General features: G+C 39.8%; 1 protein-coding gene across 1 annotated transcript in view; it reads right to left on the bottom strand.

Annotated features, from left to right (window-relative positions):
- The window catches only part of DNAH3 (dynein axonemal heavy chain 3), a 196,159-nt gene that overhangs the window by 46,247 nt on the left and 125,294 nt on the right, over positions 1-24,618 (bottom strand). Inside the window, exons 41-49 of the mRNA XM_089896064.1 lie at positions 18,499-18,602; positions 15,827-16,121; positions 14,063-14,242; positions 6,659-6,782; positions 6,421-6,577; positions 6,033-6,176; positions 4,404-5,070; positions 3,020-3,185; positions 854-1,070 (exon numbers count right to left, since the gene is read on the bottom strand). Coding sequence (XP_089752190.1) covers positions 854-1,070; positions 3,020-3,185; positions 4,404-5,070; positions 6,033-6,176; positions 6,421-6,577; positions 6,659-6,782; positions 14,063-14,242; positions 15,827-16,121; positions 18,499-18,602 — 2,054 coding nt within the window. The remainder of the gene's footprint in view (positions 1-853; positions 1,071-3,019; positions 3,186-4,403; positions 5,071-6,032; positions 6,177-6,420; positions 6,578-6,658; positions 6,783-14,062; positions 14,243-15,826; positions 16,122-18,498; positions 18,603-24,618) is intronic.

Here is a 24,618-nt window from a genome sequence, read left to right as displayed (position 1 = left end):
CTTTCCCATCCCTGTGCTGCATGTTGGTGGGTCTGCTATACTCACTGACAGGTCAACCTACTGCAAACCATTCAGTTGCCTGAGTTCTTTTCTTTTTTTAACGTTTTTATCGGAGTATAAATGCTTTACAATGGTGTGTTACTTTCTGCTTTATAATGAAGTGAATCAGTTATACATATACATATATCCCTTCCTTAGTTCTTTATTGGTGCTGAAAATCCATGTCTTAGTATGGTTGTGTCAAGTGGCTCAAGCACAAATCAATTACTAATTTATATGCCAGGCATTTTGCTAAGGGTTACACTTGTGTCAGCTCATTTAATCTTCATAATAGCCCTGTGAAGTGAAGACTGTTATTATCACTTCTTTTTATAGAAGAGGCAACTAAGGCCCTAAGAGGTGAAATAACATCATCAAGGTTCCATAGCTGATAAGTTATAAAGCTGGAATTTGAGTCCAGGCCCTGCTCTTAACCACGGCCTTATTCTGCCCAGTTCCCCATGAGAGTATCCAGGGCCGGGGCAAGGGCGAGGTGGGTAAGGCACTTGCCTTGGGCACAAAATTTAAGGGGGCTCCAAAGAACTCAGTATTCAAGATAAATAGTATTTTACTGTAATGTTGTAAAAAGTTAAAATTAGTTCAAAAAGATCCATGATGAACAAAACATCAAAATCTTAAAGAGAGACAGGGCTGGGTTTAGGCCAAGCAAGTGAGGTGAGTTCTGCGAGCACAGGGTCAGAGGCTGTCTTTATTTTATTTGGTGCTCTCTTGACTTCTGCACCTGAACAAGTGCTTTACAGCATCCAATCAGTCTTGGACCCCTTTGTCCCTGTACTATTTTGGCAGCGCTCACCTGTGAAGCAGCAAATTCAAGTTTCTGCAGGCCTGTCAGGTAGCGGTTCCTCATCATATCCACCTCTTGCCTCTTCCTGTTCAGGAGCGTCTTGAAGGTTAGGATCAATTCGAGGTAGGACGTGGGGGTAACGTAGTTGTGTCTGCGAAGTGTGTTGTAATAATCAAGCGACAGCTTTTTCGCACTCTCCTGGAAATATTTGCACATGGAGATGACCCTGCCGAGGACACAAAGGTGGTTAGGCAGGCCCAACTTGCTCCAGAGAGATCCAGTACGGCCTCGGTTCACAGATGTGAGGATGTGAGAAAGCCGCTCACTACGGCCCACTAGAATCCCAAATTCTGTGAAGCATGTCAACAGAGCCTCGAGAATGAATGGGGAAGTATATATTCTTACTAGAATGATCTTTGATTAGGTAATTTCTATCTTTAATCACTTTTGTGACTCACCAGGGCTTAAGCTGGAGCTCTTAACCTTTGTCAGTCTGGTGAAGACTCTGGACTTTGCAGAATAATGTTTTAAAATGCATAATATAATATATAGAGGGTTACAAAGGAAACCAATATGTTGAAAGAGTTTTCAAAATATTTTAAAAACCAAATTTATGATATAGTAATATGTGTGATTTTATTTATGCATTAAATCAGGGATCAGCAGACTCTTCCTGGTAAGGACCAGATAGCAAATATTTTAGGCTTTGTGGGACAACTTCCCTGGTGGTCCAGTGATAAAGAATCCACCTTCCAATGCAGGGGACGTGGGTTTGATCCCCGGTCAGGGAACTAAGATCCCACATGCCGCGGGGCAACTAAGCCCGCACCACAGCTACTGAGCTCACATGCCTCACCTAGAGAGCCTGTGTGCCGCAAACTACAGAGCCCATTTGCTCTGGAACCGCATGCCAAAACTACAGAGCCCATGCACCCTGGAGCCTGTGCACCACAACTAGAGAGAGAAAACCTGCACGCCACAACTAGAGAGAAGCCTGTGCGCCACAACAAAGAGCCCGTGCGCTGCAACGAAAGATCCCACATGCCTCAACCAAGATCCCACGTGCCGCAGCTAAGACCTGACGCAGCCAAAAATTAAAAAAAAAAAATTTAGGCCTTGTGAGCCACATGGTCTTAAGAGCAACTATTCAACTCTGCCATTGTAGTGTGCATGGCTGTTTCCCAATAAAACATTATTTATGAAAATTGCCTGTGAACTAGGACTTGGCCCATGGATCATCATTTGCCGACTGTGGCATTAAATAGTAAGATTGGACAGCAGATCTAACAACTACCATCATTTTGAAGGAAATGATATATTTGGGGCATCTGTAATGACTGAATGAGTTATGAAAATAACGGTGATTCCTACTGGTAACAAAGTCACACAATCCTACTGGGGTTTATTGCCTACATTCACTGAAAGAAATGCAAAGTATCAGTTAGATGTCAGTGAAAATGAAGATGTACTTTTTCCCCACTCACATTCACTGTCCCTCTGAATTCTGTTCACGAGCCTATGGACCCAGGTTAAGGGTCTTCTGGCCTAGAGAACAAAGTTCAAAGATCTTAAAAGCCATGAATATTCTGACCGCTACCTATTTCTTCATTTTCTATTCATTCATTTAATAAGCAATAATTGAACCTACTATGTACCAGGCACTTGCTAGGCACTAAGGACACAGAAGTATACAAGAATGATATGTATGACCCCTGCCTTCATGGGACACCTAGAGTGGTCAACAGTCTTAACCCTTCTCTTACTGTAGCCAAAATTCAGTGCTTTTTTTTTTTCGTTTGTATATCTGTGCTTTATACAAAAAAAAGAGTAAGTTATTTTCATAACAAAAAATCCTCACAAGAACCAGTTTTCATCCCCTTGGCAGCAATATCACCCCTCTTGAGAATGCATGCTCTAAGACTATTGAAATAGCAACAGTATTATATCCAGGTTCTCATAGCTATGACAACAGTGCATCTCTAGGACAATTCTGAACAATGAAATGTTATTCTTTTTCAGCAAAGGTGTTTTATTAAATATCTAAATGTGATTTAAAAATATAAGACATTTTCTTTACATAAAATGATGTTTTGAAACAGCAACAAGAATAGAGCCAATATCTAGATTTTCATTTGAAGTATTTGGTTGCCGTACTAAAATGCAGCTAACACTTACTCTATCCGAATATTGTCATCGAGCTCCACATCTTCTAGAAATGTGTTGGCTACCAATTCCAGGGCATCTGTGGGCCAAGACTGGAACCAGTCAATTGTGCAGCAATTGATCAGGGAAGGGAACATCCGCAGGTGGTTCCGGAAGGCGTCCCCAATCGGACTCATGGCTAATGAAAAGTGGACTTCGTTAGTTCTCTTTCTCCAAGTCAAGGAGGCTGAAAGGGACAGGCAGGTCTTTCCAAGGATTCTGGTGGGGTAAGGGAGCAGTCATGTTTCCTATTGGCACTCCAGGGTGTGATTGGGAATAGTCAGGATGAGTGCCTGGGAAGCACAGGGGAATCATGGGATATTTTCAGGAAACTTTGTGATGGGAATTCAGTTTATTACAATACCTTCTGGCTCGTCTCCAGTATCCACATTGTCCCTTCCAGATCCCTAGGGTCACATAGCCAGAGTGGTTGAGCCCTTTGACCCACGTGCTCTGTTTGTTCTGACTCACAGACATAAGGGAGCTGTGGGGCCATCAGCTTGTTTCTGACCCCATCCCCATCCAACCACAAAGGTTGGATTCTATGCTCCAAATTCCGTTCACTGTTTATTTAGACCCAGTGTGGTGGGAGGAAGCATAATGCACAGGTGAAAGTGTGAGGAGGTCAGCGTGTCTAAAAAAGAGAGAAGGGGAAGCTTGGTTGGGGATGAGAGTGGAGAGGATGCAGGGGACAGCCTGGCAGGTTGCCTTATAAGACTACAGGTTAGGAATTTTGGTCTTTATCTGAATAGAAAGCAATTTAGGTGTTTTAATTTGTGTATGTGTGTAAATATACAATGATCACATTTGCAATACATGAAAAAAAAATCCCCATCCTGACTCAGTGGAACATAAAGGTCTGGAATGGACAGAGTAGACATAGAACAGCTAGAAGGCTGTAGAGGTGAGGTCTGGGTGAGATGATAGCGGCTTAGCTAATATGAAGGTGGCAGAGATAGAGATAAGTGGGTAGATATGCGAGAGAGAGGCAAAAATTGACAGGACATGGTAACAAGAGAGAAGTATTAAACACGACCCCTAAGTTTCTGGATAGATTGGAGATATCGTTCATAGAGAGAAGAGCTCCAGGTGCTGTTCTGTGAGGTTGCCGGGTAATGTACTGAAAGGAAGGAGAGGGTTCAGAGGAGAATTCAGAGAACTGAGGAGAGTAGAACAGGTTTAAAACAGTTGTTCAGGACAGTGGAAGTTTCCAAAGGAATTCTAGGCACTGACCCGTGGGCGAGTGAGTGCCTTGGCTGGATCATTCCTGGCACCACTGTAAGAGGAACGGGCTTAAGGCACAGGAGATCCTGAAATACCCAGAGGAAAAGGGCAAACTGAATTTGCTTCTTCTTACCAAGGACAATGTGAAGGTTGTTTTTCACTCTCTCAATAAAGAAGTTATACATAGAAAGAGGAGTGGCTTCGATCTTCTCGCTTTCTGTCCTTGCTGCCATTTGCATCTTCTCCACAAGGTCAGCCTTCTCATCAGCGGGGAAGATGTTGGGCACGTCTCCCGTGTTCAGAAGCACGTTGATGTCCTCAATGAATGACTCGTCCTTGATCTGGTTATCGGTGAGGAGGAACACAGTACTCTTGGAGTCCACACCGACCTGTAGCATGATCTTCTTCAGGTCCTCTCGCCAGTCATTGCCTGAGTAGCTCTTAGTGATCTCGATCTGGCACAGCTCATATGAGTTCATGAATGTGGACAGTTTGCTGGCACTTTGCCGCCCACTGCCCCCAATGCCCACCAGGAGCAAGTGGCCTTTGTCCTGCTTCAGGACCCTGCATATCCTGGAGATGTGCTCGATGGTGAACCTGAACATGACCAAGGACATGGGGGCCTTGCTGATGTTGTTGAACTCTTCCAGGTAATACTCCATGACCACTGTGAGCTGTTTTAAGTCAGTGATCTCATCATAGATTTTTTTGTCACTTTCTGGCTTGAAGAAATCTCCAAAGAAGAGGCTACGGATATTATCATCAACTATCTTTCCAGTGGGTGACAGGTGGATGAGGACCTGTGGGAAAGGTAAGTCTCAGATAGGCATTCAGCCAGTAGCCCCAGCCACCATGGTACTGGGAGGTGTAGAGGGAGGGAGCAGGGGATGTATTTGTTTCCTCTGAGCATTCTTCAAAGTCATGGTTCATCAACATTTTTTTTTTCTTTAAACAAAATATGTGGATCTCGTAGTTGTAAAGACTATGATGAAAGGACATTTGAGGAAAGAGTGTGAAAGCAAGGGTCAATCTGTTTGCTAAGTGATTAAAACATTGGTGGTCAGATTGTAAGATCCCAAGAGGAGGTAGTCGAAAGATGGCATCATTTTTAATGTATTTGCTCCTTCACCAAATAGAAGTGCAGGCATTTCCCTGGTCCCCACTCTGTACCTAGAGTAGAAATGTTTTAGATGCCTCTTCTTCCTGATATTAAAAACTGGCAGTGCTTCTGCACTTGGCCTCTGGATGCAACATGAAACACTTGCAATTTTTTCTATGGAGAAATCGTAGCTTCTTAAGAATAGAGGTAGAACTAGATGATGCAAATACATAGGCTTAAAACTTTTCTTATATCAAAATAGAAAAGAGAAAATATTTACAAATGGGAAACCATGACAATCTTTCACTCGGGCTTTACCAAGGCATCAATCAAACCATGAAAATTCATGGTGTATTTATTTCTCAACTCACAAGTTAATTGACCTTGCAAATGCATTTTACATTAATCATAAACAATAACATCATATCATAAACCATAAGTTTGAATGTATCCAAACTTATATGTTACCAGGGAAGTGAAGTGAAATTGGGCCAACTATTGTATCACCAAATTGAGTGATTAGTTGGCTCAATACACTGTTTCTTGAGATTCAGAAAGTGGAGCTGTAAGTCTCTAGTAGGAAGACAATCTGAAATCTGAGACTAGCATGATCAAATATTTGGGGCAATTTCTGAGGCCAAATGATCACAGGGTCTGGCTTACCTTTTCCACAGACTGCTTGAAGCAATTGGAGGTGGTTTCCCTCACCGTGTTGAAAAAGACCTGTCTGTCCTCATGATCAATCAGACGGTCATAGAAGACCCGGTAAACCTCATGGATCCAAAGCCGGATAAGCTTTTCTACATCCTGAAAATCCCGTTAATTATTTGAATAAATGGCAGGTGGTGACTGAGGTGGTAGTTCTCAGTAGTTTCTAAATCCTGGGGTCGATATGGGGCTTTAATGAGATAATGCTTACAAAATACTTAGCACAATGCTTAGCATAAATTAAATGCTTGATAAAAGTTAGATATTACTCTTATCATTGTATATTCCATGTAGCCAAGGATATCACTGAATGAACTTGATAACAGAAATGATAGCGGCTGACCTGTAGGTGGGTGTGAGGGCAGAGCAATACCCCTTGGATCACCCGTGAGAAGTCCCGCAGGTTAAAGACATAGTGTGACTTGGAGGGAGTTGGCAAGAAATTCTCCATTGCAGCTTTATAAATTGTCATCGTAGCTTGTACCAGCAACTTTCCATACCTTGGGAGGAAGGAGAAGGCAGACCAGTTAAAGAGGGGCCAGAACTGAGGACCCCAGGCCAATAACACAGGAACCTCTTACCTTAAGAACATCACATCAAACCCTTTTCCAAAGTGCCAGTCAGCGATTGAACTGAAAATCTTGGTTAAAATGTCATCCTCAAAGGCATTGATGGAAATGATATTCAGATGGCGAGTGAATCGTCCTGGAAAACATGCACAGGTGTGAGTGTGCATATATTCTCACACTTACCTCCTGGGCCTAGAGATCCTGAGATATAGAAGAGTTTTCCCTCTGCCTTAATGTTCTAGAGCTGTGCTGTCCAATATGGCAGCCTTATGAAAATTAAATAACATTAAAATTTAGTTCCTCAGTCTCACTAGCCACATTTCAACTACTCAAGGATAACATGTGACTAGTGGCTGTTGTATTGCACAGTACAGATACAGAACGTCTCCATGATTGCAGAAGTTCTGGTAATAGTGCTAGTCCAGTGCTCAAGGTTGTTAAAAGGTAAAGGCAGGGCTTCCCTGGTGGCGCAGTGGTTGAGAGTCCGCCTGCCGATGCAGGGGACGTGAGTTCGTGCCCCGGTCCGGGAAGATCCCACATGCTGCGGAGCCGCTAGGCCCATGAGCCACAGCCGCTGAGCCTGCGCGTCCGGAGCCTGTGCTCCGCAACGGGAGAGGCCACAACAATGAGAGGCCCGCATACCGCAAAAAAAAAAAAAAGAAAAGGTAAAGGCAATATATGATCATTGTAAAATAATCGAACAATTCAGAAATACTTTTATAGAAAGTATCCCTTACCTCCCACACACGAAATCCATTCTCTCTCCCCTCCCCACTGTTAGTCTGACATTCTTACATCTCTGTATTTGTATCTATATACCCAATGTTAGATATCTATATATTTATAGTTATACTATGTATCAGCTTTATTGAGATGTAATTCACATACTATACAATTCATCCATTTAAAGTACACAATTCAATGATGTTTTAGTATTTTAATTGTGTAACCATGACCAAAATCAATAGCAGAACATTTTAATCACCCCAAAAAGAAATCCTTTACCCACTAGCAGTCACTCCCCATTTCCTTGCGGCCCTTGGCAACTAATAATCTATTTTTTGTCTCTATAGATTTGCCTGCATATCTTCTTTTAACAGTATTTTTCTATATAAAGTAAAGCACAGATATAGAAAACCACACAAAACAAATGTATAGTTTAGTGAATCATTATAAAGTTAACATCCTTACATCTACCATCCATGTCAAGAAATACAACTTTGCCAGCCCTCCATAGAAGCCCCTCCATATATCCGATCCCAATCACAGACCTCTCCATTTCTCCCTCCAAAAGTTGCCACTACCCTGACTTTTAAAGTAATTGCTATCTCGCACCTTTATTAACCATGTGTTCATTTCTAGATACCAGAGTTTAATCCCGCTAATTTAAAAAAATTGATATGTCTTTTAAGTCTCTTTTAATCTATAGGTTCCCCCCTCCATCCCTTTCTTTTATCTTCTGTCTATTGAATAGCTGGACTGTTTGATCTGTAGAAGTTTCCACAGTCAGGATTTTGTTGATTGCATATTCATGGTGTAATTTATTTGGTTCCTCTGCGCTTCGTATTTCCTACCAATTTGCAGCTGTGCCTAGAGACTTAATCAGATTCAGGTTCCATCTCTTTGGCCAGACTATAGGCGGTGGTGTAGTCATTCATCAGAGGGCACATGATGCTGTCTCTCCCTCTGCAATGTTGGTAGCTACTGATTCTCAATGGCTAGATCCATTAATTCACTGAAGTTTGCCAAATGGCGATATTCTGATTATATTAGTTCTTTTTCATTTACTATATAGTTTATTAAAATATTAGGAATATTTTTAGAAAGGGACACTTCCCCTTCATCTACTATTTGCTTGTACAGTGGTATACTTCAAATAAGAAAGTCAAAATAAATGCTTGCTTCTTTCCATTTATTTATCAGTTTTCAAGATAATGAACTGGTTTTTTTAATCATCCTCTGAAGATGAACAGCTATGATTGTTATTACTGATTCATAGATTTAAATATCTTTTGATAAATTTCAAGCCATTTAAATTACTATCATTGTTGAAGCTCAAATTTCCCCATATTTGCCAGTTAGAGCCTCCTTGTGTTGTTAACTGAATGCTTTTGACAGGACTCTGTAGTCTTTGAAAGCTTTCTCATGATTGGATATATGAAAACGTTACAGGTATATATGAAGACGTTACAGATACATCTTGTATATTTCCTGCCCCAGACATGCAATAAGCCATTTCTCCAAGAAGCCTTGTTTATTTTAGTAGGAAACTGGATTTCAAGACCACAGTCTGGGTGCTAAGAATTCTTATTGTTAATGAGTTGGTTATTACTTTTTAGACCTGGAACATGAGTTAGTACTGATATTTCAAATTTAGGACTCCAGAGCTTTTTCTTAACTTCTTCTATATTACGTCTTGATTTCCTTTTCTCCACACTGAGTCCTGGTTCTCAAGGACACAAGGGACAGTAGAAACAGAAAATACTATAGTTACTCATTCATATAATCCTACTTTATACATACAACACACTCAGAATAAGAATATACTACCGCCACCAATTACAATAACAGAAGAGTTTAAAACTTCTTGTATGTGCTATCCTCATCCCCCTCCATTTTCAACTGTTCAATATCTACATCATCAAATCATATAGCCTTTATATGTTACAATCTCTCCCATGTAGTCTTAGTTCAACAAATAACCACATTAAGTAATGCTCACTACCAGTTGTTATATTGATCTCTTTATAGCTATTTTGATCATGTGAAACCCATTTTCTAACAGATTCCTGAGAAAGGGCTTATGGAAATAAGTCTCTGAGTTCTTGCATGTTGATAATAGTTTTTATTTTATACTTGAAGGTCAGCTTTGCTGGCAATAAAAGCCTTGACTCTTATTGTATTCCCTCAAGTATCATAAATATGTTATTCCGTTTTCTCTAGCATAAAGATTGCAGTTGAAAATTCTTAAGATGATCTAGTTTTCTTTTTCTTTAAAGTCCAGTGATTTTACTAGTCTTGGTAATGATCATTTTTGAGTCTGTATTCTTAGGTACACAATGTACCTTTTCAATATGTAATTTTCAAAAATACTTTTTTGGGGGGCATATTTTATTGGATTATAGCTTTTATTATTAGTTCTGTTTTCTTCCTTGAAGAAACTTCAGTTTTCTTCTTTAGACACTCCTGTTAGTTGTATGTTGGATTTCCTCTACCTAACTTTAATATTTGTTACTTTCTCTCAAACCTTTTAGTTCCTTTCTTCATTTCTAGAAAAAAATTTTATTGTGATAAAATATACATAAAATTTACCATTTTTTAAGTGTACAGTTTAGTGGCATCAAGCACATTCACATTGCTGTGTGAACATCACCACCACCTATCTCCAGAATCTTTTCATCTTCTGCAACTGAAACTCATGAAGCCCTAACTTCCCATTTCCCTCTCCCTAGCCTCTGGTAACAACCATTCTACTTTTTGTCTCTGTGAACCTGAGTACCTCATATAAGTGGAATCATATAATATTTGTCCTTTTGTAACTGGCTTATTTCACTAACATAATGTCTTTAAGGTTCATCGATGCTGTAGTATGTCTTTATTTTTTTTCTGATGAAAAAATTCCTTCTAATTTTTTATTTCTTAAGGCATTACTGATTGTATTTATTCTATTTTTGCTCCTTTTAGTTTTGGCTTCATTTCTAAGGTAACTTTTTTTCCCTAATTCTTGAGTTCCATCATTCAATTTCTAAGTTTTTCTAATTCTGATTTATGTCATTCTTTCCTGCCTTGTATTATCTCATCAGTGTCTTTCAGATTATTTTGAAGTAACAGATTAAAGTTTTTAAAGTATGTCTTTCTGTTGTGCTTTTGAAGTAGGGGTGTTTTTCTCTATTCTCTTCCTTCCTACATTAATTTTTATGAAACATGACCTCAATACTTTTCTTTGCTCATATTTATATATGCAATTAGAGAAGGCTTGACTCAGATGCCTTTTCTAACTCCACAAAGTTTCTTTTTCTGTTGATTTCTTAAGTGTTCAAAAATATAGTGACTTGCTTTCTGAACTTTCCTGCCTCTGTTCCTCTCTCTCACTCTCATTTTGACCTTCTCTTTCCTTTGTTTCTAGTAATCTTAACTTGCTCAATTCTGATTCAACTCCAGTTTCTCTTCAGTGTAGGGTCTCACCTTGTATGGGAGACCTGGGTTTTTAGTTTAGAGAAATCACAACTGGCTATAATGCTCTAGTCCCTCAGAGCTCACTGCACATTCATTGTGCTTACTTGTTATTTGAGAAGGTAAAAGTCCTGCCAACTTCAGCTCCTGTTCTCAAATTGGCTGCCATGCTTATCAGTGAATACCTGTTTGCTACTTTTGGGTTCAACCATTCTCAGGTCTGTTAGATGTCTCAATACTTCCCTCTGCTTTCTCCCACACAGATGCAGATAACATGTGGGTCTTGTAGCTGCCAGTGGCTTGTTTCCACCAATTATACTTTAGAATATGTGGGGAATACTCTGCCAACTAGTTTTGTTGTAAATGTTGTTATAGGTTTTTGGTTTTGCTATCTAGTTGCTCTGTTTATAGGAATTTGGGAAGAGCCAAAAATGATGATTCTGGCACAGCTGCTGCCATTTTTCCCAAAACTCTTTTCAATATATATATATGGCATTTTTTTTAAAAAAAGAAAAATACATATGTCAGTACATAAGTATTATATATATATATATATGTATATATATATATATATATACTCCACTATACTTATGTTTTGACATATGTAGGTTTTTCTTTTTTTAAAAAAAAAGCCAGAATAATATTTTACACATTGATCTGGAACCATTCACAGTTGTGTGAACTTGAGAAATTCACTTACTCTTTTGATGATAAGGATACTAATAGTACTTAATGTTTGCTAATGTTACCTAAACCCAGATCAGTCTTCTGCCAGGCCATACTCTCAGCCACCACACTACACTGCCTTGAGCTTCAGGTTTCCCATCTCAGCCCTGAAAGCTGGCGGCTGGTCTGGCAAATATCAGCTAGGCTGTTAGTTCTCCACTGAACACAATTCCATTAAATATCAACATCAGACGAGGTCACTCCCTAGCTATGATGGAACAAGACAGAAACAAGTTTGCTCTGAAACCATGAAAACTTCCCCCCTAGCTAATATGAATGACTCTACTTCTTTACCAAGCAGAGAAAAAAATTAAGATACCGACTCATCAAATTGTCCCTACTTCCTGAGATTACCCAATCCCAGAGTCCCTCATTCCTTAAGCCTTTCCTCACATCACCCAGCACAAGCCCATTTAACTCTCTTTCACCAGGCACTCTCATGGTTCTCCATGCTGTGCAGACACCCTTTCTGCAGCAAATTAATAAACCCAATTTCACTTGACTACAGATGTGTTCCTGGCAGACTTTGGGCACTGGTCTTTATTATAGGATCTTCTCAAATATCATATATGTGACATAGCCTGAAAACTGTCAACGGCTGCACAAATGTTAGTAATTACTACTTCCATGATATGTACTGGAAACAGATATTCCCTTTTGAATAGATCTCCACCCCCTGCCAGTTTTATTGAGATATAATTCACATATAACATACATAAGCTGAAGGTTTACAACATGATGATTTGATGCATATAGATATTGCAAAATGATTGCCACAATAAGGTTAAGTAACAATTCCATTGTTGCTGTTGTTGTTAACTAGAGTCACCATGCTATACATTAGATTCCCAAAACTTATTCATCTTATAACTGGAAATTTGTACCCTTTGACCAACATCTCCCCATTTCCCCCATTCCCTAAACCCCGGCAACCACCATTCTACTCCTGTTTCCATGAGTTTGGCTTTTTTAGATTCCACATGTAAGTGATATCATATAGTATTTGTTTTTCTCTGACTTATTTCACTTAGCATAATGTTCTCAAGGTCCATCCATGTTGTCACAAAGGGTAGGATTTCATTCTTTTTTATGGCTGAATAATATCCCATTGTGTGTGTGTGTGTGTGTGTGTGTGTGTGTGTACATCTTTATCCATTCATCCATCCATGGACCCTTTGGTTGTTTCCATGACTTGACTATTGTGAATAATGTTGCAATGAACATGGAAGTGCAGATATTTCTTCAAGGTACTGATTTCATTTCCTTCAGATATACCCAGAAGTGGCATTGCTGGATCATATGGTAGTGCTATTTTTAATTTCTTGAGGAACCTCCTACTGTTTTTCATAGTGGCTGCACCAATTTACATTTCCATCAACAGTGTACAAGGGCACTTGTTATCTCTTGACTTTTTGTTAATAGCCATTCTGTCAGGTGTGAGGTGATATCTCACTGTGATTCTGATTTTCATTTCTCTAATAATTAGCAATATTGAACATCTTTTCATGTGCCTGTTAGCCATTTGTATATCTTCTTTAGAAAAATGTCTATTCGAATTCTCTATCCAATTTCAAATCAGATTGTTTGTTGTTTAGCTATTGAGTTGTATGAATTCCTTACATATTTTTTATATTAACTCCTTATCAGACAGATGGTTTGCAAATATTTTCTCCTATTGAATGACTAGGTCTTAGAGAAAAGTAATATACCAAGTTCCTCTCCCTCTCACTAGCGAGAGAAGTGTTGAATTTATAGATGCCAAGTGCCTGAGATCCTGTTATACTCAAACCCAAGGCAAAGGTACCCCTGGGCTCTATACTTGAAGTGGAAGGTGATGGGTTTGTGTACCCAAGTAAAATCACCCTGCTTATCTTCCTTATTTTACAAATGAAAAAGACAAATGCCACAGGGGAGAGCAAAGTCACAGAATCTTAAGTCTGGAAATGGCATTAAGATTCTTAACCAAGGATGTATCTCAGAATAAAAGTATGAAAATCTGTAGACCTAGATGGATCAAGTTGCACCTGAAGCAAAATATATTCCTGAAGTGTTAGATGACAGGGGAAAAAAATCTTATTTGTTTGTTTGTTTATTATCATTATGATTTTCCTTAGGCCACTTTGGGTTAGGTGTTCTATCTCTGACAATCCAAAGAATTATGAGAAACACAACAGGTGAATCTGTCACGCACCCTTAGTCGAGAACCTCTGATCTAGCCTCCCTCCTGGAACACATGCTGTCCACACTGAACTCCCTTCTTCATGGGACTCTCTGTTCCTCTAGCCAAAGACTCCTCAAATCCTCTTTTCATCTTCCCATCCTATTTCATACAACTACCAACATGAAATATTCAAATGACACGCCTTGAAGCTAACTCAAGTGTCTCTGGCTACAGCCTAAACACACCTTTCTCCACCTTCCATCAGGACGAGTGCCCTGCACCAACCCTCCATTCATGAAGGTGGCCTGGCTCTGCAGGGGGTGGGTGAAGAGTAATGAACTCTCTCCTTCACGTACCAGTAATGTCATTTCTTCCTCCACCAGGGGGGCCCATGGCTGTCACAAGCAGCACATCAACGATGTCCAGCTTGTTTGTGTCCTTCTTGTCAAACCAGTAACCGTGGTCAAGCCATTGCCTCAGGAGCTCAATGGGGGGCTGGGCCCCATACACCTCTTTGGCTGGCATGTTGAGGTCATCTGGGGAAAGAAGCCATGGCCACAGGTTGTAAGCCTATGGGCTCCTCCGCTCTCACAGGAGGGGCCAGATGATTATCCCTCCGTGGGAGAGTCTGTGCCCAGTTGTTACATCCTCACTCTAGGCAGAGCTCAGCCAGTGGACATTCTCACCATAATGGAAGAGCTTTTCCTGGGTTCTGGGCTCTCCTGCTTTATTGACAGATTGGCATTAACAAACAGACATTGAATTTTTTCCCATATTTCCTCCAGGGTAGGGATTGATTTTCTAAAATAGCATATTGCTCAGTCCTGGCACATAGAAGGCACTCAATAAACTCCAATGAACATTGATTAAATGCCCAGTTTTGTGTCACGTAAGATTTTAGGAGTTTTATACATATTATCTCATCTAATCAAAATAATAACTTTATAAGGAAGAGAGTATTACCTTTATGTTAGAGGTGAGGAACTGAAGGTCATGGAATAGTATGCTGAGGGCTAAAAAGTGAGATTTGGACCTAGGTCTGTTTGGCTGCAAAGCTTGATCTGTTTTTGGATATACCATAAAAATAGGAAGGGAGAAAAGATTGGAGGAAAGGAGAAAGGGGGAAAAGAAAGGGAAACGAAATAGGATCCCTGCCTTTAAGGAGCTGTTACTAATTGGCAAGGATATAAATACACGCAACATTTACTATCAATACATGAATTTTAAAGACAGGACATGAGATAACCCAGAAGGGCAGGGCATTACTATTACTAAATGAGAATTTTATGAGTCAGCAGTAAGAGAGTGGAAAAGATAATGTATTTGGCACCAAGAAACGTGGTTTTGGCTCGTGGTTCCAGAATTTTCTAGATGTTTGACCCTGAACAGGGAATTTAACCTCTGGAGCCTCAATTAACTGACTAGTAAAGTGATAATGGTGGCTAATAAACTGATGGGGCTGTGAGGCTCAAACAAAATAAATGAGGAAGTGCTTTGTAAACATAAAATCCTGGGAAAATTCAATGTGCTTATTTCACAAATATTTATTTAGCAACTATTAGACTTCTTCATGTACTGATAACATATTTATCTGGCACATAATGGAATAGAAGCTCATCACAAAGTGTGAGTTGCTTCTGGAGATGCAAGAGGGCAAACACCACAGTCCCCTTCTGGACCTAACTGCCTCTCACTACAAAGTAACTTTACCTGATCCACGGGCTCAACTTCATTCCAGGAGAAACTGGGATCCTCCCTCAGGCAAAAAGGCCTGGACTGTGCCTCACTTACTGAAAAGTTGGCTTATAGTACATGGTTAACAAATACTTGGTAATGAATGAAGGAAAGGACAGGAAACAAAAAATGAAAGAAGGAAGAGAGGGAGGGAAGGGAGAGAAGAAGGGATGGAAAGATGGAAGGAAGGAAGGAAGGAAGGAAGGAAGGAAGGAAGGAAGGAAAATAGGAGGGGAGGGAAGGAATGCTGAATTATATTAACCAGAAATATTTTATCTCCAGAGAGAGTAAAAGGACTATACAGTGGCCGTACAAGGGGAGATTCTGTTTTGCTGCAGCTTAGAGTAGAAGAATTTGGTGTGTCCAGATGCAGGCCAATGACTTACCCACAAATACCACTGCTTTCTTCCCGATGGGAGGCCCAAAAAGGCCCTTCCGCCGTCGATCCAGCTTGGACATGATGATATCCTGGGTCTGACTGGCTGAAGTTCTGGCAGAGAAATTGATGCAGTTGGGCAGATAAGTATTTTTGGGAAGGCGGAAAAGGAAGTTGTTGGTGATGACTGATTTGCCAGTGCCCGTGGGTCCTACGAACAGCATTGGAATCTCATGGTCCAGGTAGGTTTTCAAGAAGAAGGACTGCCGGGCTGTTTCCATTGTGGGGATGATGAGTTCTGAGACCTGTGCCACAAAGACATGGTGAGTCTTGGTACTGAGCCCAGGAGATTGGGTCTTGGAATTCAGGAGACTTGGGTTCTATCCTTACTATCCGTTCAGCTCCATCTCTTATTTATCTTTATGATTTTGAGTATTTTACGTCTCCAGGGGCCTTAGTTTCTTCATCTGTAAAATGGGAATAATAATGGCACCTAGTTCACTGAGCTGTTTTGAGGATTAAATTAGATCTTGCACGTAAATATGGGCATTTTAGAGATGAGGAAACTCTGTTTTAGAGATGAGGAAACTGAGATCCAGAGCTCACTTACACACCAAGTAAGTGGAAATGCAAGGATTTTAATTCCAGCTTGTCTGATTCCGAGGTTTATATTCTTAACCACTGAAATGTCATATTATAAACACCAATTACAGTAAGGATGGGTCTATAGCTACTGCCGTCTGAGACCACTGCTCTGAACCAAGCTGACTGCCTTGCCCCAGGAAAGATCCACCTCCCGTATGCCACCTATACTGCTTGTTCAAGAAGGGTTAGGTGTGACCCTTGACCCCCATTCCCTGTGCTTGTTCCTCATCTGCTTTTCCTAATGCTCAGATTCTTGGCTGTTCCTATTAACTCTTTTTCCAATATGGAAACTGCAATACTATTCCTGGTATTCAGGCTCCAATTGGGCTCTAAGGGCTTGGTCTTGAGCTCCTGGAATCCCTATTACTTATATGTCTACTACTTAAATGTCTAGACTAGAAGGGGCTAATGAACATGGAGCCACTGTTGTGCTGTTGTGCAGATCTAGGGAGCACCATTCATACTATGGTTTATGTAAATGGTGCCCCTAAAGCAAAACTAGACCATAATGCAAGTGGCACCAACAGGGACTGTGCAACATGGTGGCCTTGTGTATATTGGTAGAGAAAAGTCTTGGCTTCTTTTGATAAATAATTTGATCAAAGTAAAAGGAGCAGATAGAACAAAGGAATTGAAGGGGTGAGGAAGAGAATTAACAGGTGTTGAGCTATGGATGTTTTGCCTCTGTTATTCCCTGCAGCTTTCCTAATAACCCTCTGAGGCAGGAATATTATTAGCTCACTTTTTCAGATGAAAAAATTGAGACTGGAGGATGGCTGGCTAACTTGTCCAAAGCCACATAGCCAGTAAGTGATACTGAATGCAGAACCAGGTACCAAGACTAGGAATTTAAAGCAGGTTTTGTTTCTTAGATTTTTATTTTCAGGGGCTAGAACAATTTTTTTTTTTTTTGCGGTACGCGGGCCTCTCACTGCTGTGGCCTCTCCTATTGTGGAGCACAGGCTCCGGACGCGCAGGCTCAGCGGCCATGGCTCACGGGCCCAGCTGCTCCGCGGCATGTGGGATCTTCCCGGACCAGGGCACGAACCCGTGTCCCCTGCATCGGCAGGCGGATTCTCAACCACTGCGCCACCAGGGAAGCCCTAGAACAATTTTTTGACAAAGGAAAAATTCCCAGCAGAACTAAAATATTTTCTGCATTGGACTTTTATTTGTATGAATCCAGCAAGATTTCAAACCCCTGGAGCTCAGGTGATGAAGCTCTTTAAGGAGAATGAAAGTTTAGGGCCTCAGTGCTATGGGGTTCTTTACAAGACTCAGCCTCCAGGGTGTGTCCTGAACTCAACACACATTCCCTCCTGCTTATTGCACCCTTTTGACAAGCAGCTGTGCTCCTGTCTGGTGTCTGACTTTGTCGTCAGTATTTCCACTTTCCCATCCACTTCCCACTACTCTATCTGGGCCTGAACAATCTACAATCACCCCCAGAAAGATAAATTATGTCCACTAGATAACTGCAAATAGAAGCATGAAATTGCACATCTGGAAAAAATTTTCCACAAGGAAATGAGCAGGAGTTGTAGGTGAATTGTCTGCTAACCAGAAAATCTATTAATCAATACCCATTTTTCTGAGAATTCTGATTAAGGAAATCTTTCTCTGGGGATTTTAAAGAAAAGGCAAGGATCTTTTTGGCTGAGGTATCTGAGAGGTGGACTGATGACCGTCTGGCATTATAGACAGTGATAATAATCAGAATAGCAACAACATAATCTAGCACACAGTGTGTGCCACAAATTCATGTATAATGTCTTCAATCTTTGCAGCCATCCTTTAGGTATTTTTTTCTGCTATTGTGTAGTTGAGTAAATTGAGGCAGAGAGAGTAAAGGCTGAGTAAGGAATCTGGGACTCTCTGATTCTAAAGTCCATGTTTTGAAGGCTCAGTCCAGCTCATGTTTGAACCTTTTTCTAAAGTAAGTTCTTAAAAATGCTAACACAGACCTGCTGTTAACCTCTCCATTTTGCTGAATATCAGGTCATTACCAAAGTTCCATGGCCAATAACTCTCTTTTACCTTTGCATCTGCTGGGATATTTTCCTCCTCTTTGGTGATATACTCTGTCCATGTGTACCAATGTCCACCACCTTGCTTGAGGAAATAAAAATCATAGATGCTTCCTGGACCCAAAGAAATAGAATAGGTTATTAGTACATCAGGGGTTTACATTTCATATTTGAGGTATTTAACTACCTCAGCCATAGGCATCTGAAATGTATAACTACCAGTACTGGCATAGTTGTGTAACGGTATAACCTGGAACAACACCTTTTAAAGGGTAATACCTTTATTATATGTATAGAAATAATAGGTGCTAATTATACAAATAATTATTCTTAATAATATAAAGAGGAAGTATTGAAAAGAACAAAAAAGGAAGAAAACAAATCGCTCCAAATCTCACATCTAGAGATAACTTTTGATGGCAACCCTTCCAGTCCTCTCTCAAGGCACACAAACATATTAAAGATGGAAGTATAGGTAGATGAAAGAAAGGATTTTATTAGAATAGGATCATTTGATATTATATATCATACACTATGTATATATATATATGATTTATATTAATACAACATAAAATATAATTATATTTTTATATATTACATTATCAAAAATAAAAACATTAAATCTAATTTTACTTAAATTAGAAGAAAAGGAGACTAAAATGAAACTGAAGGACATGCTAAACTTCAGATAATCATTATTCACTACAAGAGATATTGGTTCCTAAAAGTGGTTTCTTTTTTTTTTTATTCAATTGAGGTATAATTGACAAATAACATTATATTAGTTTCAGGTATAAAATATAATGATTCAATACTTATATATACAGTGAACTGATCACATTATAAAATTATATTAATAAAGATTGTATATATAATATATAATGCATGTAATGTCAAATGATTCTATTCTTATAAAATCTGTCACCATACATAGAATTTGTTTTCTTGTGAGGAAAATTTTTTTTTTTGCGGTACGCGGGCCTCTCACTGTTGTGGCCTCTCCCGTTGCGGAGCACAGGCTCCGGACGCGCAGGCTCAGCGGCCATGGCTCACGGGCCTAGCCGCTCCGTGGCATGTGGGATCTTCCCGGACCGGGGCACGAACCGGTGTCCCCTGCATCGGCAGGCGGACTCTCAACCACTGCGCCACCAGGGAAGCCCAGGAAAACTTTTTTTTTAATTGAAGTATAGTTGATTTACAAAGTTGTGTTAGTTTCAGGTGTACAGCAAAGTGATTCAGTTACACATATATATGTATATATGTATTATTTTTCAGATTCTTTTCCATTATAGATTACTATAAGATATTGAATATAGTTCCCCGTGCTATACAGAAGGCCCTTGTTGATTATCTATTTTATCTATAGCAGTATGTATATTTTTTAAAATAAATTTATTTATTTATTTTTGGCTGCACTGGGTTTTCGTTGCCATGTGCAGGCTTTCTCTAGTTGTGGTGAGCGGGGGCTACTCCTCATTGCGGTGAGCGGGCTTCTCATTGCGGTGGCTTCTCTTGTTGCAGATCATGGGCTTGAGGCACGCAGGCTTCAGTAGCTGTGGCACGTGGGCTCAGTAGTTGTGACTCGCGGGCTCCAGAGCACAGGCTCAGTAGTTGTGGCGCAAGGGATTAGTCGTTGCGCAGCTTGTGGGATCTTCTGGGACCAGGGCTGGAACATGTGTCCCCTGCATCGGCAAGTGGATTCTTAACCACTGCGCCACCCGGGAAGTCCAGTAGTGTGTATATGTTAATCCCAAACTTCTAATTTATCCCTCTCCCTCCTTTCCCCTTTGGTAACCATAAGTTTGTTTTCTATGTCTGTGTATTTCTGTTTTACAAATAAGTTCATTTGTATCATTTTTTTAAGAGTCCACAAACTAGTGATATCATATGATATTTGACTTTCTCTGTTTGACTTCACTTCATATGATAGTATCTAGGTCCATCCATGCTGCCATAAATGGCGTTATTTCATTCTTTTCTCTGGCTGAGTAACATTCCGTTGTATATATATGCACCACATTTTCTTTATACATTCCTCTGTTGATGGACATTTAGGTTGCTTCCATGTCTTGGCTATTGTAAATAGTGCTGCTATGAATATTGGGGTGCATGTATCTTTTCAAATTATATTTTCTCCAGGTGTATGCCCAGGTGTGGGATTGTTGGATCATATCGTAACTCTATTTTTAGTGTTTTGAGGACCCTCCATACTGTTCCCCATAGTGCCTGCACCAATTTACATTCCCACCAACAGTGTAGGAGGGTTACTTTTTCTCCACACCCTCTCCAGCACTTATTATTTGTACACTTTCTGGTGATGGCCATTCTGACTGGTGTGAAGCGATAACTCATTGTAGTTTTGGTTTCCATTTCTCTAATAATTAGCGATACTGAGCATCTTTTCATATGCCTGTTGGCTATCTGTATGTCTTCTTTGGAAAAATGTCTATTTAGGTCTTCTGTCCATTTTTTTGATTGGGTTGTTTGTTTTTGATATTAAGCTGTATGAGCTGTTTGTATAGTTTGGAAATTAATCCCTTGTCAGTTGCATTGTTTGCAAATATCTTCTCCCATTCTGTAGGTTGTCTTTTTGTTTTGTTTATGGTTTCCTTTGCTGTGCAAAAGCTTTTAAATTTGATTAGGTCCCATTTGTTTAGCTTTGCTTTTGTTTCCATTACTCTAGGAGATGAATCCAAAAAAATATTGCTGTGATTCATGTCAAAGAGTGTTCTGCCTATGTTTTCTTCTAGGAGTTATATAGTATCTAGTCTTACATTTAGGTCTTTAATGCATTTTGAGTTTATTTTTGTATATGGTGTTAGAGAATGTTCTAATTTCATTCTTTTACATGTAGTTGTCCAGTTTTCCCAGCACCATTTATTGAAGAGGTTGTGTTTTCTCCATTGCATAGTCTTGCCTCTTTTGTCATAGATTAATTGACCATAAGTGGTTTATTTCTGGGCCTTCTGTCATCTTCCACTGATCTGTGTCTGTTATTGTGCCAGTACCATACCGCTTTGATTATCGTACCTTTGTAGTATAGTCTGAAGTCAGGGAGCATGATACCTCCAGCTCCATTCTCCTTTGTCAGGATTGCTCTGGCAATTATGGGTCTTTTATGGTTCCATATAAAATTTAGGATTATTTGTTCTAGTTCTGTGAAAAATGTCATTGATAATTTGATAAGGATTGCATTGAATCTGTAGATTGCCTTGGGCAGCATGGTCATTTTAACAATATTGATTCTTCCAATCCAAGAACACTATATATCTTTCCATCTGTTTGTATTGTCTTCAATTTCTTTCATCAGTGTCTTATAGTTTTCAGAGTATGGGTATTTTGCCTCCTTATGTAGGTTTATTCCTAGGTATTCTATTCTTTTTGATGCAATGGTAAATGGGATTGTTTCCTTAATTTCTCTTTCTGATATTTCATTGTTAGTGTATAGAAATGCAACAGAGTTCTCTATATTAATTTTGTATCCTTCAACTTTACCAAATTTGTTGATGAGCTCTGGTCATTTTCTGGTAGCGTCTTTAGGATTTTCTATGTATAGTGTCATGTCATCTTCTAACTGTGACAGTTTTACTTCTTTTTCAATTTGGATTCCTTTTACTTATTTATTTTTCTTCTCTGATTGCTGTGGCTAGGACTTCCAAAGCTATGTTGAATAAAAGTGGGAAGAGTGGGCATCCTTGTCTTGTTCCTGATCTTAGAGGAAATGATTTCAGCTTTTCACCATTGAGTATGATGTTAGCTGTGGGTAAGTCATATATGGCCTTTATTATGTTGAGGTTTGTCTCCACTTTCTGGAGAGTTTTTAATCATAAATGGATATTGATTTTATCAGAAGCTTTTTCTGCATCTATTGAGATGATCATATGTTTTTTATTCTCCAATTTAATGTGGTGTTCCACATTGATTGATTTGTGGAAATTGATAAATCCCACTTGATCATGGTGTATAATCCTTTTAATGTATTGTTGGATTTGGTTTGCTAGTATTTTGTTGAGTGTTTTTACATCTATGCTCCAAAACAGATCTATTTGAGTCCAAAGTCTATGGTCTTTCTGCTTCCCCAAACTGAGGTTGGAGACCATGAAAGTAATGCCAAGTCTTCTGCTTGTGTGATTTTCTCCTGTACTGTTCAGCAGCTCTGTAGTGTGAGTGGAAAGAAAAAAAGGGGTGGTGTATTGATCCAAGATTGGGGTTTTGCCAGGTGTGTTTGGCAAGAGGACAAGGGAAGGAGGGAGTAGAGGTGCTGATGAGAGAGAAAGGTGGAGGAGGTGGGCCTTGGGGGCCAAGCTGGAGAGGAGGGCTAGAGGGGCTGGTAGGTAGGGAGACAGCAGAAAGGTTGGGGGGGGAGGCAGAAGCCAGTTGTAGCAGAGCTGGAGAGTTACAGGGCTACAAGGTTGTTTGTGAGAAGTCAGGATGCTTGAACTTGGATTCTGAGTTGCCCTCCCACTCCACCAATTCTTCCAAACTACAATCATAGTACCCATCTGGAACCACTCCCCACCTTCCCCACAAAAGCATCACAAAGTTCCTATGATCCTTTTTCCCAGTGAAGTCCCTGCCTCTGTAATTGGTGGGTGTCTTTTTCTTTTTTTTCACTTTAAGATGAGGAGTGGGAATAAGAAGGGTGTCAGGGAAGGACCTGGCCTCCCATCCAATTGTTCCTTACTGACTCACTGTGGGGCCCCGGGTGAATGACTCCCTTCTCAATTTCCTCATCTAGAGAATGCCATGAGAAGTCTATGAAATACTGTTTGCAAAGCCTGCAGAATGAAATAAAATTTAAAAAAAAATAAGAGAAAAACCTTCTGAAGTGGACATGGAGAATTACCCAGGCCCCGGCAAGACAAATGCTAGGCCATGTGATTCACAGCAGCAGTGGGCATGACAGGGCCTGCCCCATTGCCCAGCCAGCCAAGCTGTGAGCACAAGTGACTTGCTTCTCTCTCCACAGGACTTGCCTAAGATTGGCCCAAAGAGGGCAGGCTTGGTGGTTGTAGGGTGTATGTGTGTGTGAGTGAGAGAGAGTCTTGAGCTTCAGTTAAAGGGATGAAACATTTCAGTCCATCAGTTCAAACATTTCAGTTCATCAAACATTTCAGTTCATCAGTTTTTTCTGTGATGAAAACTTTTAATATTTACCCTCTTAGCAAGATGCTTCTTAATTTTAAAATATTTTTTAAGCCATTAGGGCTTAAAGTCACTATAATTTTAAAAATAATTTAATCCAACTTTGTTATTATATTTTAACTTTTTATTGTGAAAAAAATTAAAAATACACAAAAATAAGGAGAATAGTATAATAAACTGCCATTATCTAGCTTCAATAGCTTCAATAATCTTCAACATTTTGCAACTCTTGTCTCATTCATTTCCCCAACACCAACCACCACCATATTCATTTTCCTTCCCTCCTCACGTCCTCCCTCCCTTTTGTTTTCTTTCTTTGTCTGAGGTATTTTGAAGTAAATCCTGATATCACATTTCATTTGTAAATACATGTTACTCGATGTTAGACCAGTTTCATTGATTCCTTTATGAACTATGACGTGATTAACTCTCACTCTTCCTTCTCCTCTCCTTTGGTTCCTTTTGTTGTTCTTGATGATATAACTTTTACTTTTTCAGGGATTATAACATTGACATTTTGTTCTGCAACTATAATTCTCCCATTCCTTAGTCTTAGGTCTCTATTTAAATAGGTTCAACACTCAAACTCAGGGCTTTTAACACAGACTATTTAAGAGTTTGGTTTTTTTTTTTAATTTGACATGTACACTCTGCTATGTTTATTTCTTTATTTATTTTTATATTTTATTTTGGCTGTGCCAGGACTTAGTTGCAGCACGTGGTATCTTCGTTGTGGCATGCGGGATCTTTAGTCGTGGCATGTAGGCTTCTTATTTTCGGCATGCAGGCTTCTTAGTTGCAGCATGCATGTGGGATCTAGTTCCCTGACCAGGGATCAAACCTGGGCCCCCTGCATTGGGACTGTGGAGTCTTACCCACAGGACCAGCAGAGAAGTCCCCAAGAGTTCTTTATCTTGATTGATTTGTTAGTTGGCTGATTTCATTTTGTATTTCCAAGACGGGACTTATCAGGGCTCTATTCTCT

This window comes from Delphinapterus leucas, chromosome 15 (genome assembly GCF_059928025.1).
Source record: "Delphinapterus leucas isolate spDelLeu-1000000601 "Yukka" chromosome 15, BTC_Dleu_Yukka2, whole genome shotgun sequence".
Lineage (NCBI taxonomy): Eukaryota > Metazoa > Chordata > Mammalia > Artiodactyla > Monodontidae > Delphinapterus > Delphinapterus leucas.
Note: the sequence above shows the minus strand (reverse complement) of the source record. Positions and strands in the feature narration are given on the sequence as shown.